Raw genomic sequence first — 24,662 nt, 5'->3', positions numbered from 1 at the left:
CAAACTCTCAAAGAGGAAGAGAAATGGAGGGCAAAAACAGATCACTCTCTCAGAGAGTTCTGGGATGATTTGAAGAAAACCAATATTCCTCTTATAGGAATCCCCAAAAGCGACGAAGTGGCTTCACAAGGCACAGAGTCTCTTTTCCATAAGATTATGGAAGATCTCTTTCCAGACATGCCAAGAGATCCTGAAATTCAGATAGCAGACAGTTTCAGAACTCCAGCATGACTCAACCCAAATAAAACATCCCCTGGACACATCATAATCAATTTTACTAAAGTCAATATGAAGGAGAAAATTCTGAAAGTAGCCAGACAAAAGAAAACCATCACCTATAAGTGCAAGAATATTAGAATAACTGCAGATCTTTCTCCTGAAACCTTTCAAGCTAGAAGAGGATGGTCATCAACTTTTAATCTCCTAAAACAAAATAACTTTCAACCCAGGATCCTGTATCCAGCTAAACTGAGTTTCATTTATGATGTAGAAATTAAATACTTCAATGACATTCACATGTTGAAGAAATTTGCCATAACTAAACCAGCTCTCCAGGATATTCTCAGACCTATCCTCCATAAAGACCAGTGTAATCCTCCACCACAAAAGTAAACCCACCCAGAAAATTTTAATCAAATTCCAACTTCCACAGTCACAAAAGGATTAAAAATGTCCACCGGACTCTCGAAAGGCTTATCAATATTCTCAACTAATGTGAATGGTTTATATTGTCCTCTAAAGAGGCACAGGTTGGCTGACTGGATACAAAAACTCAAGTCAGATATCTGCTGCATACAAGAATTGCATCTTACATTAAAAGACAAATATAGACTCAAGGTGAAGGGATGGTCATCTATACTCCAGGCAAATGCAAAGCATAAAAAAGCAGGTATTGCAATCCTATTCACAGATGCAATAGGCTTTAAACCAACCAAAATAAGGAAGGATAAGGATGGACAGTTCATATTTGTTAAAGGTAATACTCAATATGATGAGATCTCAATCATTAATATATATGCACCCATCCAGAACGCACCTCAATGTATAAGAGAAACTCTAACAGACATGAGCAACTTGATTTCCTCCAGTTCCATAGTAGTTGGAGATTTTAACGCCCTTTTAGCAGTGCTGGATAGATCCTCCAAAAAGAAGCTAAGCAAAGAAATTTTAGATTTAACCTTAACCATTCCACATGTGGACATAACAGACATCTACAGAACATTTCATCCCCAAAAAACTGAATACACATTCTTCTCATCAGCGCACAGAACATACTCCAAAATCGACCACATCCTAGGCCACAAATCTAACCTCAGCAAATTAAAAAACAGAAATTATTCCTTGCACATTCTCAGACCATCATGGAATAAAAGTTGAACTCAATAACAACAGGAACCTGCATACCCATACAAAAACATGGAAGCTAAAAACCTTATGCTGAAGGATAGATGGGTTATAGATGAGATTAAGAAAGAAATCACCAAATTTTTGGAACAAAACAACAATTAAGACATCAATTGTCAGAACCTCTACGATACTACAAAGGCAGTCCTAAGAGGGAAATTTATAGCACTACAAGCCTTCCTCAAGAAAACGGAAAGAGAGGAAGTGAATAACTTAATGGGACATCTCAAGCCACTGGAGAAGTAAGAACACTCCAACCCCAAACCCAGCAAAAGAAAAGAAATAAGCAAAATCAGATCAGAATTAAATGAAATTGAAAACAAAAGAATCATACAACAGATCAATAAATCTAAAAGTTGGTTTTTTGAAAAGATCAATAAAATAGATAAACCTTTGGCCAACCTAACCAGGAAAAAAAGAGTAAAATCTCTAATTTCATCAATCAGAAATGGTAACAATGAAATAACAACAGACCCCTCAGAAATTCAAAAAATCCTTAACGAATACTACAAGAAACTCTACTCTCACAGATATGAAAATCTGAAAGAAATTGACCAATACCTGGAAGTACGCCACCTACCAAGACTTAGCCAGAATGAAGTGGAAATGTTGAACAGGCCTATACCAAGTTCTGAAATAGCATCAACTATACAAAATCTCCCTAAAAAGAAAAGCCCAGAACCAAATGGCTTTACGTCAGAATTCTACCAAACCTTTAAAGAAGAACTAGAACCTATATTACTAAACCTTTTCCAAAATATAGAAAAAGAAGGAATATTACCCAACACATTCTACAAAGCAAACATCACCTTGATCCCCAAACCAGGGAAAGACCCACCATGAAAATTATAGACCAATATCACTAATGAATATAGATGCTAAAATGCTCAATAAGATCCTAACAAACAGAACCCAACAACACATCAAAAAAATTACACACCACAACCAAGTGGGATTTATCCCAGGGTCTCAAGGCTGGCTCATACATAAATATACATAAATCTATAAATGTAATTCAGCACATAAACAAACTAAAAAATAAGGACCATATGATATTTCAATTGATGCAGAAAAAGCTTTTGATAATATCCAGCATCCCTTCATGATCAGAACACTTAAGAAAATTGGTATAGAAGGGACATTTCTTAAACTAATAGAGGCCATCTACAGTAAACCCACAGCTAATATCGTATTGAATGGAGTTACATTGAAATCATTTCCACTCAGATCAGGAACCAGGCAAGGTTGCCCATTGTCTCCATTGCTCTTTAACATTGTAATGGAAGTTTTAGCCATTGCAATTAGGGAAGAAAAGGCGATTAAGGGTATCCACATAGGGTCAGAAAAGATCAAACTTTCACTCTTTGTAGATGATATGATCATATATCTGTAAAACACTAGGGATTCTACTACAAAACTTTTAGAAGTGATCAAGGAATACAGCAATGTCTCAGGCTACAAAATCAACACTCATAAATCTGTAGCCTTTATATATACCAACAATAAACAATAAACAAAAAACACTCAAGGACTCTATTCCTTTCACAGTAGTGCCAAAGAAGATGAAATATTTGGGAGTATACCTAATAAAGGACGTGAAAGATCTCTATAAAGAGAACTATGAAACTTTAAGAAAAGAAATAGCTGAAGATGTTAACAAATGGAAAAACATACCATGCTCATGGCGGGGAAGAATCAACATTGTTAAAATGTCTATACTACCCAAAGCAATATATAATTTTAATGCAATTCCTATTAAAGCTCCATTGTCATATTTTAAAGATCTTGAAAAAAATAATACTTCGTTTTATGTGGAATCAGAAAAATCCTCGAATAGCCTAAACATTACTCAGCAATAAAAACATAGCAGGAGGAATCACGCTACCAGACCTGAGACTGTACAATAAATCGATAGTGATCAAAACAGCATGGTACTGGTACAAAAACAGAGAAGTAGATGTCTGGAACAGAATAGAGAACCAAGTGATGAATCCAGCTACTTACTGTTATTTAATATTTGACAAGCCAATTAAAAACATTCAGTGGGGAAAAGATTCCCTATTTAACAAATGGTGCTAGGTCAACTGGTTGGCAAGCTGTAGAAGATTGAAACTGGACCCACACCTTTCACCATTAACTAAGATAGAGTCTCATTTGATAAAAGATTTAAACTTAAAACATGAACTATAAAAATACTTGAAGAAAGTGCAGGGAAAACTTAAAGGAATCAGCCTGGGTGAATATTTTATGAGGAGGACGCCCCAGGCCATTGAAGCAGTATCAAAAATATACTACTGGCGGCACCTGTGGCTCAGTGAGTAGGGCACTGGCCCCATATGCTGAGGGTGGCAGGTTCAAACCCAGCCTCGGCCGAACTGCAACAAAAAAATAGCCAGGTGTTGTAGCGGGCGCCTGTGGTCCCAGCTGCTCGGGAGGCTGAGGCAAGAAAATCGCATAAGCCCAGGAGTTGGAGGTTGCTGTGAGCCGTGTGATGCCACGGCACTCTACCCGAGGGCGGTACAGTGAGACTCGGTCTCTACAAAAAAGAAAATAATAATAAATAAATAAAAATATACTACTGGGACCTGATCAAACTAAAAAGCTTCTGCACAGCCAAGAACATAGTAAGTAAAGCAAGCAGACAGCGCTCAGCATGGGAGAAAATATTTGCAGGTTATACCTCCGATAAAGGTCTAATAACCAGAATCCACAGAGGACTCAAACGTATTAGCAAGAAAAGAACACGTGATCCCATCTCAGGGTGGGCAAGGGACTTGAAGAAAACCTTCTCTAAAGAAGACAGATGCATGATCTACAAACACATGAAAAAAAGCTCATCATCCTTAATCATCAGAGAAATGCAAATCAAAACTACTCTGAGATATCACTTAACCCCAGTAAGAGTAGCCCACATAACAAAATCCCAAAACCAGAGATGTTGGCGTGGATGTGGAGAAAAGGGCACACTTCTACACTGCTGGTGGGAATGCACACTAATATGTTCCTTCTGGAAGGATGTTTGGAGAATACTTAGAGACCTAAAAATAGACCTGCCATTCGATCCTATAATTCCTTTACTAGGTTTATACCCAGAAGACCAAAAATCACAATATAACAAAGACATGTACCAGAATGTTTATTGTAGCCCAGTTGATAATTGTTAAGTCATGGAAGAAGCCCAAGTGCCCATCGACCCACGAATGGACTAGCAAATTGTGGTACATGTATACCATGGAATATTATGCAGCCTTAAAGAAAGATGGAGACTTTACCCTTTCATGTTTACATGGATGGAGCTGGAACATATTCTTCTTAGCAAAGTGTCTCAGGAATGGAAGAAAAAGTATCCAATGTACTCAGCCCTACTATGAAGCTAAATTATAGCTTTCACATGAAGGCTATAACCCAACTATAGCACAAGACTACAAGGGCCAAGGAAGGGGAAGGGAGGGGGGAGGTTAGGGTGGAGGGAGGGTCATGGGTGGGGCCACACCTATGGTGCATCTTAGAATGAGTACAGGCAAAACTTACTAAATGCAGAATACAAATGCCTACATACAGTAACTAAGAAAATGCCATGAAGGCTATGTTGAACAGTTTGATGAGAATATTTCAGATTGTATATCAAACCCGCACATTGTACCCCCTGATTGCAGCAATGTACACAGCTATGATTTAACAATAAAAAAAAAAACTGAAAAAAAAAATGTCCATTAACAGGAGCACGGAGAAGCATAGTACATTCATACAATTGAAAACTACTCATTAGTAAAAGGAACAAACTACTAATGCACCAAACGGAACACAATGAATTTCAAAACCATCAAATGAACAAATCTAGACATAGGAGGCTGCATGGTGTACATCATTTACACGAAATTCAAGAACCACAAAAGCTCATCTATGGTGGTAAAAATGAGAACAATGGTTGTTTCTTGGTGTGAGAAAGAATTGCCTGGCAAGGAGCCATGAGAACATATTCTGGGAAGATAGAAATGATTTATATCTTGTTTTGAATAGTGTTTATATAGTATATGAAATTGTCACAACTTAGCGAAAGAATACTTAATATCTATGCATTGTTTATGTTAATTATACCTTAAATTATATTACAGTTTATAAATTACATGTTATAGTTTAAGAATGTTAATTTTAAAAAAACCCATAGGATGTCTCTATTTTTTACTCAGAAGTTTGTTCTCATTTTGTTCTGATCTTCCTTTGACTTTGAAGATAAGGCATAACTCATTGTTCTCCAAATTCTCCATTAACCTCTCACCAAAATTATTACAAAACTGACTCAACCCAAAGCAATAATAGCATGACAAAAATGGTGTGTGAGATCATTATTTTTACATCTGTGTATAAGTGACTGAAATAAAGAAGGATGGAGAAAATGCTTTCATCAAATGTCCAGCATGTGCATACACAGTGTCTGTGTTCAGACACTGTTGAGATGCTGTCATTACACTATGTGGCGCCCTGGTTCTTTGGTGACTCCCAAAGAAGTCCTGTGTGATCTCCTCCTCTTGAATCTGAGCTGGCCCCGTGGCCAATTTTGACCAATAGAATAGAAGCAGCCATGGCAGCTTCTGCTTTTGCACTCTTGAAAGCCCTGAGCTGCCAACCAAGACATCTGGCTGCCCTGTTGGAGACACCACATGTAGAGGCCTTGGGGAGACACCATCTGGGGAGGGAGATGTCATGAGTGACATGGAGAGGAATGGAAGAATCCAAACAACAGGAAGAGCAATGACCCCAGCAGAGTCACTAGAACAGCTCCCACCATAGGAGACTCCCTAGTGGAGGCAGCAGACATGAAAGTAAGGAAACTGTCATGGACATTCAAGCTCTGGCAGACGTGATGTGGAGCAGAGAAGACAGGAGTCATCTCTGCTGTTCCCCATCTAAGGAAAAGAATATGATTCTCCTTAATATGATTCCAACTCACAGAATAGTAAGAAATAATAAAAGAATTGTTGTTTAAGCCAGTAAATTTGGGGGTACTCTATTATATAGCATTAGATCACTGAAAGACACCTAATAAGCTCTAGAGGGAAGCTAGGGCCAGGAGAAACAGGTAGGAGACAAAATGAGAAAGAGCAGAGGAGATGGAGGCAGATGCATCATGCTGAGGAAACACGAGGACGCCAGAAGCATAGAACTGTGCTGCAGATGACCTGCTTCACCCATATGATGCCTTTAGCCCACTATTCTAATGAGGGATAATATCGCTGGGTCAGAGTAGGGCACTAGAACAGCCTTAAAAGCTGTTTCTGCCAGTTTGATGAAAGCTAAGGCATAGTGACTTCTTTAAAAGTTACTTTTAGCCTACACTTCTGTATTGGGATTCTCCTTATGCTTTTCAGCTGAGGTTATAAAATTGCGATTGCTTTAAGTGGTCCCAAATGATTTTCTAGATGAGGAAGGTGTTCTTTAAAAAAAGATTATACATTAAGATAGCGCACTACTATTACTTTTATATACCTGAAACAAATTAAGCTGTAGCTTCGTCTGTGAAATTCTGCAAATGGCTCCAATCTACATCTGCTAGGCCAGCTGTACCATCTGTATGTGGTGCTATTTTGAGACCCACACTTCAGCGGCAAATGAAAGACACATGAAGCTTGCAGTGGCTGAGTTGTCTGGACCTGGCTGCTCTTAAGAAGCCAAAAAGTCTTCCAGAACTGACTGACTTACTAACCATAGTTGAAGTTGTAAGCACTAGCTGCCTTTTTTTTTTTTCTTTTGTCATTGCCTTCATTCCCTTACCTGCAAAATAATAATTTTAATGGTGCCTTCATTATAAGATTATTATGAGGATTAAATAAGTATGTAAAATATTTAAAATAATGACTGGCATGAAGTGAGCTCTCAATAATAAGTTTTTCTATCATGTAATTCCTATGTGCCCCATATTATCCATTCACTTATTCAACAAAAGCACCTTATCATTTTATGTTATGTTGAGTATCAGGCAGAATTCCAGTTACTTTGGATGATATGATGGTGCAAAAGACACTAGCTAACTTGAAAAAAAAAAAAGGCCTGCTTACATGTTTCAATTACTTTATATAATTTGGTATGGTTTGAAAAGATAATCAACACTGCTAAGCTTAATACTGCATATGATGGCTTACTTTCATTGTCTCTGAGTCAGAAATCCCATTTAATTAATAAAGCCTGAACTGCTAAGAAAATATTAAGAATCAAGATAAGTACTAAGGTACTAAAAAGAACCATTACATAATATCTTTTAAAAATATTTAAATTGAAAGTAAGAGAAACCAACACTGGTTCTTTCAAGTATAGAGAGAATTTATAGGAAAGCTATTGAGAGTTCACATCACTGGTGGGATGCTAGCAGACCAAACTTTGAATGTGAGCCCACACCAAAGGCAGTATTGAAGGGAAGAAGCAAGAAGCTTTGGAGGGGAACAGCTGCCCCTGCTGTCACTACAGGTACAATGTTCTGGGTAGGAAGGTTTAATTAACTAAGCCTTACTCCCAGGGAGATCCCAAATCCTGAAACCTAGGAGAGAAGGAGAGGGAAGATACACCCATTTTGGCTACTACAGTTAGGAGTAGTAACCTGTCTTCCATCAAGACTATTCCAGTGGTGTATTATCCCAAACAGGAGGGAAAGTTTGGAGAGTGCACAGCCAGCATTTTGATGTTAATCTTTTCCAAAAATGTGCTCACAGACACATCCAGAACATTTGACCAAATATCTGGGTATCCCTTGGCCCAGTCAAGTTGACACATAAAATTAACCATCACACTAGGTCATGCTGAGTTGCACAGTATTGATACTCTCTATTAGATCACAAATTTGATTCCAGTAAGCACATTCAAACAGGAATTAAAGTTGCCTCTGAGAAGATGTATTGTGGCCATTTATTTACTTACCATTCATCAAGCATCCACCGGAAGCATGTCATTATTATGGGAGTGAAAGATGGTGCAATAAAAAAAGGCCTAAAGAAAATGCCAATGAAAATGCCTTTGACCTTTTAATATTCATCAAATAAAAATAGAAAACTCACAGAATATTTTAAAATTTTAAAAATATGTAAACATTCTGTAGGTAAAATGAAATGTATATCATATGTGTGAAGTATAGAACCCTGGATTTTTGGATATAAATTTATTATACAAGTATTTTTTTATATAAGTAATATAAATTATTGAAAACATAGGAAGTACAAAATAGAACATAAAGAGAATTATTAAGGTTTCTTCTTTTAGTTATTCATATTTTACTTTCAAATACATGAAAAAAAATTAAGCATCTAACTGTCTCATACCCCAACCAAAGTTTATTTCTCTTTTTCATTTCTGAATCAGTTTACAGTTTAACAATAGATCAAAAATACTCATGCTGCCATTTCTTAGGGAAATTGAAGTACAATAAAAACTAGATAGAACAACTTTACAGAGACATATTATATACTAAAAATTATTTGCACTAATCTGTTTTCCCTTAAAGGGAAATAGTTTCATATATAAGCCACTTACTTCCTGAATTTGTATATTTCTCTTTTCCCATAGTAACATCCGAATGTAAATAACACAATCAAAAGTAACTTTCTTACAATTGACCAGATTCAAATCATGGTATGTTGACCTATCAAATGAAAACCATGTCAAATATTTAAGGGATTTTATAAATATACATTGCCTTCTGAGATTAAATGTAATCAATAACATAACCATCTTTCTATAATGGAAATTTAGAGTTTAGTATTAATTTGCTTAAGGCAGTTTCTCACAGAGGGAGGAGTTGAAACTTGTAAAATTCCATGGAAACAGGCTGTGCCTTAGTATTACTTAAGGCAATTATTCCTTGTCAACCTGCAACCAGGTGAATCCTGTTATTATTGTCTTCCAATATCACTTGGAAGCAGGCCCCAGGTTACTCAACACTCCTCCCCAATAAACATGCACCTTAGCCACAAAGCCTGAGCTACCAGGCAGGCTAGGGCCAGGTTTCCCCCAGCCCCATAACACCAGCAGGAAACACATGCTTTCTTTTTTTCATTTTATTTCAGATTAATAGGAGGGGACAAATGATTGGGTTATATTGTTTGCATTTATTAGGTAAAGTTCAAGATGAAGCTGAGCCCTTCAATGGGGGTGTGCTGTACCCCCTTACATTCTGCACATTGGGTGAGAGCTTACCACTGCCCTGCCCTTCTGCTCCCTTCCCTTTTCTTCCTCCCTTCCCCCCACTTGAATTTCATTGTGTTTTTCTCTCATGTGGGTGTGTAGTTGTTTAAATATTGGTTTCACATTACTTAGTCATGCAACTTAGAAATCCAACAATCCAAATATCCTTCTTTCAGAATAAAATGCCCAGTGCTAGCTCATATAAATGATGAAAATATATACTGGAAAGCAAAAGAAAAACATGCAGAAGGCATGCATATTCACAGAAAAAAGGAACTTTTTTTTCTGATGAAGGCAAGCTTCATTATGTATGAACGCACAAAGTTAGAATGTCAATGTTACTTAAAATTAATCCATTAAAAATTTAAATATCACAATTATAGATGTGTACTATCCAAAATTCTGGAAGGTATTCAAGCAGGGAACAGATATTATTTACTACTCATCTTTGGATATAACAGCACTGCTGAAACTGGAGCCCAGACAAGTACACATCACTTGCTCCTGTGTCTTAGGGAGAAGTGGACACCTTGATACAGGCATTATTACTATAGACCCATGAATGGACTAGCAGATTGTGGTACATGTATACCATGGAATATTATGCAGCCTTAAAGAAAGATGGAGACTTTACCTCTTTCATGTTTACATGGATGGAGCTGGAACATATTCTTCTTAGCAAAGTATCTCAGGAATGGAAGAAAAAGTATCCTTTGTACTCAGCTCTGCTATGAAGCTAAATTATAGCTTTCACATGAAGGCTATAACCCAACTATAGCACAAGACTATGGGGAAAGGGCCAAGGAAGGGGAAGGGAGTTGGGAGGTTTTGGTGGAGGGAGGGTAATGGGTGGAGCCACATCTACGGTGCATTTTAGAATGGGTACAGGCGAATCTTACTAAATGCAGAATACAAATGCCTACATACAGTAACTAAGAAAATGCCATGAAGGCTATGTCGAACAGTTTGATGAGAATATTTCAGATTGTATATGAAACCCACACATTGTACCCCTTGATTGCACTAATGTACACAGCTATGATTTAACAACGAAAAAAAAAAGGAAAATCTCTGAATGTACCCCTCTTCAACAGGTTGGAGGTAAGAGATAGGAGGCAAGATGGCCAATTAGAAACATCACTTATCAAAAAGTTCTGGCTGGAAAGTAGAATATTGGACTGAGGAGGGCAGAGAGCAGGTGCAGCTCAGGTGTGGATTGCAGGGACAACAGAGACATCTGGGGACCACAATGAGAAAAACTATGGAAGCTGACAAAGAAGATAGAAGTTTTCAGCAGGGACCAAACCCAGAAAGGCTCAGAATCCAGTGAAAGGTAAGGGGTTTTTCCCCTCCTCTACCTAAGTGCCTTCAGTGATTAGCAGACACCGGTTACACTGAAGGCGCTACCACCATCCACAAGCCCAGGTGTGATGACTAAATAGAATAGTGAGGTGAAGCAGTAAGCCCCGGGAGTTTGGGCATCCACGAGGGGCAGCCCACAGAGATCACAGTGCTGCTTCTCACACCTCGTGCCTCCTCTTCTATATTCCCTCTAGTCATGGCTATATTCCCTCTATTCATGGTTGACACTGGGGCCAGCTGGTAGCAACCTACCCCTTCCCACACTGCAAGCAGGAGAGTACTCTAAATTGAGGAGCTCTCAGGTGGCTGCTTCTCTACAGTGGACACATGTTCCCAGCCAAGCCTGCCATGGAGAGCAGGGCCATCAAGAGCCCCAAAGTTTAGGGCATTCATGAGCCCCATCTGGAGGGCCAGAGCTTACCACAAGCACTAAAGAACATTTCAGCAGCCCACTCTTCACACCAACTTGAATCAATGAATCAATGACAGCAGGAATAACACCACAGAGCTTTCCAAATCAACAAATAACAAGTGGCTGTTTAATACTCAGCGGGAGTGTGGCTCACGCCTGTAATCCTAGCACTCTGGGAGACAGAGGCAGCTAGACGACCTGAGCTCAGGAGTTCCAGAGCAGCCAGAGCAAAAGCAAGACCACATCTCTACCAAATTCAGAAAATCTAGCTGGGCATCATGCTGGGTGCCTGTAGTCTCAGCTACTCAGGAAACTGAGGCAAGAGGATCTCTTGAGCCCAATAGTTTGAGGTTGCTGTGAGCTGCAACACCAGGGTACTCTGTCCAGGGCAACAGAATGAGGCTCTGTTTCAAAACAACATCAAAACAAGTATCCCCCACCAACTCAAGATATTAAGGGGGACATAACTCATTACATTCTGTTTGGAAGAGGTGAATACGGAAGCTCAGAGGTAACCGAAGAGGCCTATCAACTCAAGACCAGCACTCCTCTCCTGGCAATGTCAGAGACTGATCTTCAGAGACTTGGAGAAAGGTCCACAAGCCAGGGCTAGCTAGCATCCCCAGGTCCTAATCCAGAGCCCAGATGAGAAGGAATCAGCAAAAAACTCAAGAAACATGAAAAATCAGAGCAAAAAGACACCCCCAAAAGAAAACAATAACCCTGAACCAACGGAAACCAACCAAAATAAGAATATTGTAATGACTTACGAAGAATTTTGAATATGAACCATAAGAAAGGTCAATGAAATTCAAAAGAAAATGGAAACTCACCACAAAGAAACCACAAGAACAATGCAGGAAATAAATGAAAAGTTCACTAAAGAAATCAAATTATTTTAAAAAGTCCAGCAGAATTTCTGGAAGTGAAAAATTCACACAAGGAAATACAAAACATAGTGAAAAGGCTTAAAATAAGCTGGTTCAGGAAGAAGAAAGAATCTCAGAGCTTGAATTAAACAAACCAATCAAAGAGAAAGAAAAGGAAGAAACAAAACCTAGAAGAAAAATGGGATTATGTGAAGAGGCCTAATATAAGAGTCACAGGCATCCCTGAGGGTGAATAAGAAAATACACAAGGTTGGAGAATACACCTACTTAGGAGAACTTCCCAGGGCTGCTAGAAACCTAAACATCTAGGTACTAGAAACTCAACAGACTCCTGGGAGATCCACACTTCTCACCACTCCCCCAAATTAATTCACAGCGGATAGCAGACTTAAACCTAACGCATGAAACTAGAAGAAGAAAACATAGGGAAAACTCTTATAGACATGGCCAAGGCAAATAATTTATGAAAAAGACCCCAAAGGCAATTACAGAAACAACAAAAATTAATATGAGACATGATTAAATTAAAAAGTTTCTGTATAGCCAAGGAAACAATCATAGTGTGAATAGACAACCTACCGAATGGAAGAAAATGTTTGCATGCTATACATCCAAGGAGGGGCTAATAATCAGAATCTACAAAGAGCTCCATCAAATCACCAAGAAAAAAATCAGCCCCATTAAAAAACATGGAGAAGGGCGGTGCCTGTGGCTCAAAGGAGTAGGGCGCTGGCCCCATATGCCGGAGATGGTGGGTTCAAACCCAGCCCCAGCCAAAAACTGCAAAAAAAAAAAAAAAAAAAAAATGGAGATAAGATATAAACTTTTCAAAAGAATAGAGACTAATGGCCAATAAACACATGAAAAAATGCTCAATGTCTCTAATCGTCACAGACATGCAAATCAAAATCACAATGAGATAATCACCTAATCCAGTGAGAATATCTTTTATCAAAAAGTCCTAACACAAATGGTGGTGTGGATGGGGAGAAAGGGAACACATATACACCGCTGATGGGACTGCAAACTAGTACAGCCAATATGGAAAGTACTAAGAAGATACCTCAAAGAACTACAAGTAGACCTACCATTTCACCCGGTGATCCCACTGATGGGTATTTACCCAAAGGAAAAAGCCATTTTACAAAAAAGACACATGTATTCAATGTTTCTAGCAGCACAATTCACAATCACAAAGATGTGAAACAACCCTAGTGCCCATCACACATGAATGGATTAATTAAAAAATGAATTAATACCTTTAGCAACAATCTGGATGAAATGGAGACTTCCAAGTATTCCAAGAATGGAAAAACAAAACACTACATGTACCTACTATTAAATTGGAACTAACCGATCAACCCATGTACACATATGATAGGGAAGCCCAATGGAAAGCAAGGGGAAGGGGGTTAGAGAGGAGATAAATTGATACCTAATGGATACAATGCACACTATCCAGGTGACTGGCACTTACAACTTCTACTTGAACTGTACAAAAGCAATTCATGAAACCAAAAACATTGGTATCCCCCATAACATTCCAAAATAAAAATATGAGAGATTTTAAGTATTCTTAACCACACAAAAGTATGTGAGGTAATGAATGTCAATTACTCCATTTAGCCATCCCACATGTATACACATACCAAACACAACATATACAAGTTTTATGCAATCAAAATATATAAAGTTTTGTTTTCAAATTCCTATCCCGAACACCCTGATTGAGCTTATGATCTAATGGAAGGCAGGCTATTAAAAAAAAAAGCTAAATAATTAAGTAAATATATGTTAAGTGATAAATGATACAGGAAAATGGAGAGGATCAGGAATTTTGAAGAAAAAAGTATGTTGGCAGTAGTAAAGGTTTTTAGAATATTTAATAGTGAAGGGAAAAGGAGGGAAGCCATATATAACTGAAGGAATTAGAAAGGTTGGAGAGGGTCTTTGGGGGGACCTCACCTAATGTGCATGATGCAGTGGTACATTTCAAAACTATTAAGAAATAATTGTGATGGATGTGTTACTTAGTTCAATTTAAACATTTCACATTGTATACTGAAGCAGTACCCTGAACCCCATAAATGCATCAATGTACAAAGTTATGATTTAATAAAAAATAAGAAAAAAATAAAATCATTTAAAGGTTTTTAAAAAATAAAAAGCTGAACGCCATTTGTCTTATTTTGAAAAGCTTCTGTTGATGTCTTTTTTTCTCTTGCTGATTTGCTTGAGTTCTTTGCAGATTCTAGTTATTAGGCCTTTCTTAATGAAATTGTTTGCCTTGAGAATTTCTGTGCACTCCCGTTAATCTCCTGAATGCTTTATGTTTGGTGTTGCACTGAACACACTAAAGTCAGTAACAAAATTATCAGGACTACTTTCTCACACACATTTATACCCCACATGTACCTCAACAAATGCAGGTTTATTTCTCTATAATAAGCCCTCAGAAAAGTTGTCCTTCTCTAGGCCAAGAACAATCTCTTTATAAAGCACACTCTACTCATTTGAACTGCAGTTATATAAGAAGAAATCACGTTATTGTAGAACTGCCTCAATCAATGACTTTGAGAAAGCTGAAGACGAATTATTTAAGAACAAGAGGCAAAGAAGTTTAATAATACTTTAGTCCTTATTCTTGGACATGTGACCGGAAAAATAAGCACAGGATGTGTTATAAACAAACATTTTAAAGATCCTTTTTAAGAACAATGCAAGTGATTAAACTACAGGATGAATGACAGAAGCTGCTAATTTAATGTTTCTATAATGGGAAATCTGAAACAGCATTTCTTATAAAATTATATACATGGGTCAAACATGTATATAATGTCTAAAAAAACCCCATTATTTTCTTTCAAATAAACTTAAGACAACAGACTTCAGAAAACCGGTAGATGCAAAATGTGAGATAAACGTAAATATAATGAATAAAATCCACGAGTGGAAAAAAGTTAGTACATCATTCCATGTAATTAAAACATGCATATATAAGAATGTTTCATCTCTACACTAGGATCTACAGATTGAAATCTAAACAAACTTGATTCGTCTTTTAAAATTACACTACACGGTATTTAGGCAACATCTAGCATCGCCACACCACAAAGCTACAGAAATCACACCAAAGATTCTGAGCCTTGGCACTACTGACATCTGAGTGGGATAATTCTCTGCTGCAAGGACTGTTCTGTGCAATGCAGCATGTTTAGCATCCTTGGCCTCTTCCCATTGGTCATCAGTAGTATTCCTCCTTGTACCGAGTTGACAAAAATGTTTCGAGACATTGTCAAATGTCCACTGGTATAGGGCCCTTTGTGTGTGTGTGTGTGGGGGGGGGGTATTGCTCCAATTGAGAACCACTGCATTAGCCAACTGGTATCTCAAACATCTCTGTGTAAGTAGCTGCCACATTTTTCTCAACATCTCATCATTTTCTAATTGTCTGAAATCTAACTAAAACAGAGGTTACTCTGGAGAAAATGGTTACTATTATCATTACCTACCAACTTTGCCATTACATGTAAAAAATAAGAAATTGAAGGACGGTTATGTACAGCTGTTACTGATAATTGACATTGTGAAATACATGCTAAAATAAGTGTTCACAGATCCAAATCCGTAAGATACAGCAATTGAAATGAGTCTTCAGCAGTATGGAAATATTAGATACTCTATACAAGTATACAACTACATTGTTTTGCATTTAGTCTGAATTTTTCTTAACAGAAATTAAGAGGAATATAAACATGGTTCACAGTACTCATTCTAAAAAGTCTGATCTGGGAGTATGTTTTTTTGCTTTTAGCAATTGTCTAAATATGATTGCTAAAATTAATTTATAGTCCCTGAATCACTGTAAGATGAACAGCAGAGATGAGCATAAAATTATATAAAAAGGATTTGGACCCACATTAAACATTAAGCGTTAACTGAAAGTGGACTATACTTTTTTCTAAACATTTTCATGTGTTAATGCAATTGTTTAAATCCAGACACAATAAGCAAATACAAAACAGAATGCAAGACTCTCAATGTCTAGTTTATAGTTTAAAAAGAATCTCTTTATTAAATTGTTACAGTAGGATACATTTTTTCAAAATACTAGTACAAAAAATTCTAGGAGGATTATCACTAAAATGTAATCAATGATTTTACTTTTGCTTTATTTTTGCTTCTCTGAATGCTTGAAATTTTTTTCTATAATGAATTGTACATTTTTAAAATTGTAAGCAAATTATTTTTCACTAGTTTTTCCTATCAATTTGATCACAGTTTATACCCTAATTAGCCAGATTGTTGGGCGACTGCTAACATTAATCTTGTTACCTGGATTTTATTTCAAACTATCCTGAATTTTTACTATACTAATTTTTGTCCGAAACATTTTCCCTTAACCAGAGTTAAAATGTGGTAACTTGGTAAATCTGATTTTAGATGAAAACTATGCATAAAAATCCAACTGTCTTATGATTAGATCTTCAAGTTATGTGGTGAATACTCTATGCAGTGTGAGACAAACTACAGCTCTTACCTTTTAATTTCCTATCAAATTCCTTTTTGAAAGGGTAAACATAAATGTTTTTAATTTGGCAAGTTTATTTTAATTATTGTGGAATTTTGACAATTCCGGCAATGGTAAAGCTAAATTTTATCTACCATCCAACGAAAAGAAAGAAACATTCTAAGATTTTAAATAGGTTTAACCTGGTAAAATGAGAATCTATTTCAATCAACAAACCATCTAAAAAATATAGTATTACTATCAGGTCATATGTTTCTCATTACGTTTTTACAACCCCTAAAGGTTCAGGATAAATGTGGCATTCACATAGTATAGTCCATGAAAAGAGTATATTCTTTTATTGGTTTTTGTTCATACATGTTAAGTTTCAACTTTTAATAAAATTCAATAAATTTGATTCCTTAATCATAAAAACTTGCTTTACATATTATTTACATGTTGCCAAAGTCCATACAAAACATCACAAGGATCCGATTGACTCTGCGTGGTACCGTCACACTGAAGGAGGGGCTAGCTAATCAAGTAACATACATTCAAAGATTAAACTGTAGATAAGCACAGTGTGTTTGGCACTGTTCATTCATATTGGTACACCTTCCTCGTAAAAAATGGCATCCTTCAGCCTTAGCTACAATATACCTGCTATTCACATTAAAACCAGATTTTAAACTTTTTAACAGTCATCAATCAGTTTTAAAAAACAAAATATGAGAACTGGGAATGGAATTCAAATCCTCTAGTTTCTTGCTATGCTCCAAGCTGCCATCTAGAAAGTAGGTATAACCTGGTAATTTTTCCATTTTGAGGAGTATCAAAAAAAAAACAACAACAATTTAAAGACAATATTCTTCAATAAACATTAAGACACACACTTTTCTTTAAAATTATCAGTTCTTTCTTGGGAGGTCAAAGGGAGCCCTGGAGATGCACAAACTGTGATAATTTTGGCAGGAATTCTAGCGCACCAATGCATTCAAGTTGTAGAGACTGTACTAGCAGTTGAGCTCATGTATAGAAGGTTCTGGAATGCCTATATCTGAATACAAAACCCTTAGCAATTTGTTTTAAGAGTCTCTTCTTAGGACTTCAAGAGATTCAGGTCATAGGCTACAGATGTACTTTTAATGTATACACTTACGAAATGAAAGGAAAAAATAAAAGTACAAAAATCCAAATAGTAAACCTTTAGTGATGGGTTACATTCTAGTGGGTAATTTGACTAACTTCATTTTAACAAATATTAAATGTCTTCTCTTCAGTTGGGCACATTAAATTTAATTCATTAAAGTATACATATTCTGGAATGTAAAAGACATTCATACCTATCATGTTTATAAAAGGTATAAATTCAGACTTAAACCAAAAAAAGCCTCAATATAACATAAATTACAGTCAAGGAAAACATAAACCAGAAATTCTCAGATAAAGATATGTCTCACATAAAACTTTTAGCAATAAATTAAGACAAAAAAAAAAAAACAAAAACAAAAAACATAAGTATTTTCTTCCCCATAAACAAAAAAGCCAAGTTTTAAAACATACAAAGGATTATTAAATACAAAGTAATATCACTAGACCAAAACTTAAATTTAATCATTTTTATTTCAAATGTATTTTTAAAATCATAAATGGGGTTTTATAATCCAAGTTGAAACATTTACTCTTCATAGCTTCAGAATTTCACATGCAATTCTAGAACATGCTTTCCAAATCCAGCCTTCTTTGCTTTCAGACTTCTGAAAAACCTGGTATTTGAACTACTCCAGTCTAAACATGTAATTTTAGATCTATCATACACTTGCTGACAAGAGTTTTCTGAAAACAATCTACAAAATATAAAGAATGGTTTCTACCCCAAGAATCAGCAGTGAGGGAAGAAATATTAAACACATACCAAGAAATCATTTATTCATTTAAAAAATAACAGAACCAGTGCTGTTCTCTGTCATAAAAGAGAACATGTAAAATTATTTTTATAGACTTTGGTAATATTTTACTCCCTACACAGGCCTCAGCCCCACTTAATGATCTTTTATGCAAAGTAACCATCAGGATTTACTCAGTAAAAATCCCAGGTATTAACATGGCCCTAAATGTGCTATTCCACAGAGGAACAGGTGACTTTGAGGAAAAGAGCTGCCATGGTAACTTTCCTCAAATGCTTATTTTAAATAAAAATAGCTAATGAAAATATTTGTTAAAGCAACTTTGGGTATTATATAGCATGCTGCCCACCAAACAAAAAAGGAAATGAAAACATCCTTTCCTTTTATTGGAAATTTTCCACCTTTACTTTTAAAATTACATCTTATTCACTTTTGTGGGGTTTTTTTTTTTTTTTCTTTTACTAATTCTATATTTAAATTTCTAAAATTCTGCATTTCAATATAGTAAGAGTTCTTTTTCAAATGATCTTTACAACCCAGAACACTGACACCAGAACATTCTCAAGTCACACTGTTTGACTATAATGAAGTAAAATATGAAAATGGACGGATATCTGAATATAAGTATTCCCTCTGCTCTTAAGGTGAGAGCAAACTTTTAACATATAAGCAACACAGAACTCCATTCCTCAGGAGCCCCCTCAAACTCAGAATGCTTCCATTTAATAAGTCAATATATTAGTCTTAAAAATTAAAGTTTTGTACCTAAGAAGGACTGAACAAAATTTATTCCTGTTCCCCACCAACCAGAACAGCTCTAATCAGCCCTTCTTCTCCCCACAAAAACAGGGAAGTAGTTGGGGCTGAAGATTTTAAATATGAAATGTCAGCTCCTAAAACAATGCTATTTGCTCAAGGCTGTGCATCTTTATATTTCCTTCTCCAATATTTCCCCCATTTATAAGTTCATTTCCATACATACACTCATGCACACACACAAGCACGCACACACGCACTCTCAAGTAAGACACTTTTTTGTGTTTGTTGATAAATTATGATTATGAACTAGGTATATACGGGTTTCATAGGTGCTTTGTAAACATCAGAGTCACTTGGGTCCTTTTCTCCAAAGCCTAAAATCAAATTATACAACCAAGAATCCACTACTTTCCCACACGCTGTTCACAGGCTGCATACTGACGAAGGGCAGAGAAAAAGTCCTCATAACTGATGTTTAGGTGGGAAGGCAAAGAGCTGAAAAGAATCACAGGGAAGAAAAACCCATTAGATATACACTGTAATTTGGTGAGAGAAACCAGAGAATAATGACCCAAAAAGGCTAAGGACAGAAGCAAGTATGCCAAACCATTTTTACTAAAAGATTATATAAACTCATTGTGAAGCAATTCAAGTAAAAATTCACCTGCTCTTTTTCTCACAGGAAGAGAAAAGCAATGTGAAGTGAGTTATAGAGACTCATAACCTGTTAAAGCATAAGTCTACAAAGCTTGAGATGTACGCATAACGGCTCTCAATCAAATCCACTTAAAGAACTCCTCTTAAGAGTAATGCCAGTGCTGCTTAAGATGGTTCAGGAAAGTCAGGCTTAATGTTGGGCCGAGCTGCATAGCACCCCCATGTGATGATGTACTATAAATGAACATTTATCGCCACTGTTACCACTTCTCTAGGGAGCAATTACAGTATTTTGAAGACAGAGTGAACATAACAACCAGAAGATTCCCCTTTATGTATTTTAAGTACTTACTAATTTTCAATAATTACCATAAAAATCTCTAATTTACACAACTTTATAATGATGCTTAGAAATTCTAAATAGTATCACAGTCAAACACCTGGTCAAAAGAGTCACATGCACAGTCTCTAAATTCAGTGCACCACACGCACAGAAGATTGAACAAATCTGCCATTAAAGAACTGCCTGACTGGACCCTGTGGTTCTCTGTAGCGATGCTTTTTTATCTTTCCTCCAACTGCCCAAAATTCTGAAACAAGTCCTCTACTTCTCCCAATTCTTTATCGTCTTTTAGTAATCTCTAATTAGCCTTGTCTTATTCATTTTACTAAAATGCCCACTAAAAGGCGCTGGAAATGACTTGAAAACCCCTGGAAAAAACCGATCAGAGAAACATGCTGCCCTAAGGAAGGAAACCCAGAGTCTGGAGACCTGAATTCTGACTCTTCTTTGTTATAACCTTGAACAATGTCTCTTCCCCATTTTCCTTACAGGGAGGAACATATGATTTAAGTCTTTTCTGGCTCCAACATCTTATGTGTCCTCTTCCACCTCTCTGACACTTTTTGTCCTCTTGTCCCCACAAGCTTGAAGCATTTCTTAAAAGACTCCTCATAAACTATGGAGAGATCCTCCATTCTCAAAGGTTTACCTACTTTCTGGGTACTGACAATCCCCAAATATACATCTTTAGCCTTGACTTCTCACCCACGTACCAACTATATATCCTCATCTGTCCTACTAAATGTTTGCCTCTAAACAGTCTATGGCCTCTAAATCACTTATATCTTCCCTTCAAAAGTCAGTACTCCCTTCTTTCTGGCTTCTTCTCAATAACACCATAATAACCCAGCCGCTTAGATTTAAAAACTTATGAGTCATTTCAGTTCTTCTCTAACCTTACCACAATTAGTAAAATCAAGGCCTGCAATCATCCCCAGTAACTCCTCATGATAGATAGAATTTGTAATATTTTCCTCCTAAGACCCAGAATTTAAATAACTTCAAGGCTACTAAGTCTCTCTTTAATTCTAAATCCAAGATCAGCAAATACAGCCCATGAGCCCAATAACTGTTTTTACAAACAAAGTTTTACCGTCTTTAAAGCGCAGGCCAAGCTGGGTGTGAGCCTGTAATCCTACCACTTTGGGAGGCTAAGAGGAGGAGATTGCTTCAGCTCAGGTGTTCAAAACCACCCTGAGCAAGGGCGAGCCCATCTCTACTAAAAATAGAAAAACTAGCCAGACACTGTGGTGGGAGCCTGTAGTCTCAGCTATTCAGGAGGCTGAGGCAAGAGGATCGCTTGAGCCCAAGAGTTTGAAGTTGCTGTGAGCTGTAACACCAGAGTGAGACTGTCTCAAAAAACAAAAAGCACATACCCCAGGTTTTCTTTTTCTTCTCCTTCCCACCTTTTCTCTAAATACAAAAATTTTATTCATTTTATGTACCCCAGATCAAGTATACCTCTTCTGTAGAATCAACAACTCTGCCCTACAGAAATATTTCTCACTCCTGATTTCCTAAGAAAATTTAGTGTCAATACCCAACATCTGTACAACCATATAGCCTCTTGTGTTTAAGTATGCCTTTATTTTACCAGTGATACTATAAAATATCTGAGGAAAAAATTATAATTCTTTGAGAATTCTTACTAGCTCTAGTACAGTGCTAGGCTCAGGAAACATTTGCTAAATTGAAACGAAGTCAATACACTTATAATTACTTACATAATCTCGGTCAATCTGATGTGCCAGGGAAGATAGCCTAACGTGCTGTCCACAGGACCAAACTTCAATACTAAATCAGGATCAGGGAAACCATGTGAACCTTGGAAATAAAGAAATACACATGAACTAAACATTCATTGTTTATTAAAAAAAAAAAAAAAAGGATGGGGTAAATCCAACTAGCTTAACTGTTTTTCTTAAAAGCTTCATCTACTATATGAATCTCCATACCCCCCCAACCTACTTACCAGCATATACTTTAATATCCATGTTCTTCTGAGTGTGGAAGTTTTTTCAAAAGTCCATTAAAGTGGATTGATTACTTGATAAGAAAAAAGGGGTAACCCAATTCCCACTCTAAACCCAATAGATATCCCGTAAATTCATCCATCTTCCAAAACCCTATTTAGTATTCTCGTGGAATCCTGGGAAAGGTACTGCTTTAAGGGCACAATAGTTTGATTCTAGCCATGGAATCAAATAACATATAAGATGAGAAGGAACTTAATTATCTATTCTCCTTCCTTCCCCCATGCCCCTCATTTTACAAGTAAGGACCCAGAAAGACTAATTCCTAGCTGCACAGTACAAATATTTTCAGTGCTGCCCAGAGCCTGAGCAACCTCAGAGGGGAGAAGGAGACCAAGCACCTGCCTCAACAAGGCTATGGTCACTTTTTATCTCTTCTATGTATATACTTGTTACCATATGAGACTTTTTATCTCTTCTATGTATATACTTGTCTCATATGGTAACAAGGGGAGGCCGGGGAGGGGGGGAGGGATAGGGATATTTCAAGCACTTATAAACAAAAAGAGTCTCAAGCCATCACCCTGAGTAGCGTGCTGTGGAGTCACTGCTCATAGCAACCTCCAACTCTTGGGCTCAAGCGTTCCTCCTGCCTCAGTTTTTCTATTTTTAGTAGAGATGGGGTCTCACTCTTGCTCAGGCTGGTCTCGAACTTGTGAGCTCAGGTGATCCACCCACCTCAGCCTCCCAGATTGCTAGGATTACAGGCATGAGCCACTGCGCCCAGCCCTTATAAACCAAGTTTAAAGAACCACTGGGATAAGAGAAGATACTATAATCCAACAGACTCAGATTGTAAGAGTTTCTAATATCCTCAGCTGTCACTAACTTTCTTGTCACATAGTCTCGCCAAGGCTCAGTTTCTTCATTTGTCAAGTAAGGAGACTGTATTAGGAAAGCCTGTCTAGCAGTTAATACTAAAGAATTATTTCCATAACAAAATCCTTTGGAAGTCTCTGTTGGTAAAGTGAATGAACTAAGCAAGACGACACATATTCTTCCCATCATCTAAAAGCAATTAATTCTCTTTAGTAAAAAATGACCAGAAGGAGCTTCTAATAGTGATATGAAGAGGGTAACAAATTCTCTCTTTAAAAATGTGTACCAAATTGGATCAAAACCATCATTTGAGATAGTGAGAGAGAACTAGATATTGCCCAAAAGCCAACAATTATTCTTTATAAAAACAAAATCAGCTAGAGCTCAGGTAAGAATGGCAATTGTCTCTGGCCTGCCTGCCTGCCTGAGACTACTCCAACACCACACCTCTACCCCCATCAATTGAAGGGAACTGTAGGTTTAGTAGCATGTGGGTTAACAGCAAAAACTAGCAGATTTGCCACCTGCTGCCAAAGATATGAACTCAATTTGGAACTAGAAGTTGTACACAGAAGGGAGAGAGCACGACAAAAACCCACTGCTTGCCAGTTAAAAGTGGGAAACTCAAAAAAGGAATGAATGAGGAAAACCTACAGCTTTCTCAGCTTGAGGTTGCAGCCCCAGCTATTATTATATTATACAATGGCAAGAAATTTATCAGGGAGATCCTGGAAACAAGGGCTCAGATGAATCCTCATACATCCATGGCTGACAGGAAACACGTACACACAAAAGGGGAAGAAACACAGGAGACAGGGCAGGAAGTAAGCCCAGTGAAAAGCAAGAGCCAAGGAGACTTGAGAACTGGTAGCAACTTGGAATACACTTTCAAATACCACATAGAGATTGAGTGTCTGAGCATAAACGTGTAAATCATGTGCCGACTACTAAGCAGATTAAAAAATAAAATAAAAAACAAAACTGAGGAAGAAGCCCAAGTGCCCATAGACCCACGAATGGATTAATAAATTGTGGTATACGTACACCATGGAATATTATGCAGCATTAAAGAAAGATGGAAACTTTACCTCTTTCATGTTTACATGGATAGAGCTGGAACATATTCTTCTTAGCAAATTATCTCAAGAATGGAAGAAAAAGTATCCAATGTACTCAGCCCTACTATGAAACTAATTTATAGCTTTCATTATGAAAGCTATAACTCAATTATAGCCCAAGAATATGGGGAAAGGGGATAGGGAGCGGAGGGGAGAGGGGAGGATGGGTGGAGGGAGGATAATTGGTGGGACCACACCTACGGTGCATCTTACAAGGGTACTCGTGAAATTTACTAAATGTAGAACATAAATGTCTTAACACAGTAACTAAGAAAATGC

At 37.0% G+C, this 24,662-nt stretch overlaps 1 protein-coding gene across 3 annotated transcripts in view; it reads right to left on the bottom strand.

Annotated features, from left to right (window-relative positions):
• NUS1 (NUS1 dehydrodolichyl diphosphate synthase subunit) overlaps positions 1-24,662 on the bottom strand; it is a 77,071-nt gene that overhangs the window by 29,960 nt on the left and 22,449 nt on the right. For 2 of the 3 annotated variants that reach the window (XM_053591165.1, XM_053591166.1), the window contains exon 4: positions 22,138-22,237. In XM_053591165.1, coding sequence (XP_053447140.1) covers positions 22,138-22,237 — 100 coding nt within the window. Of the gene's footprint in view, positions 1-17,080; positions 19,909-22,137; positions 22,238-24,662 lie in introns of those variants that run through there. The other variant, XM_053591167.1, reaches the window with a different exon arrangement.

Source organism: Nycticebus coucang, chromosome 5 (assembly GCF_027406575.1).
Source record: "Nycticebus coucang isolate mNycCou1 chromosome 5, mNycCou1.pri, whole genome shotgun sequence".
NCBI lineage: Eukaryota > Metazoa > Chordata > Mammalia > Primates > Lorisidae > Nycticebus > Nycticebus coucang.
Note: the sequence above shows the minus strand (reverse complement) of the source record. Positions and strands in the feature narration are given on the sequence as shown.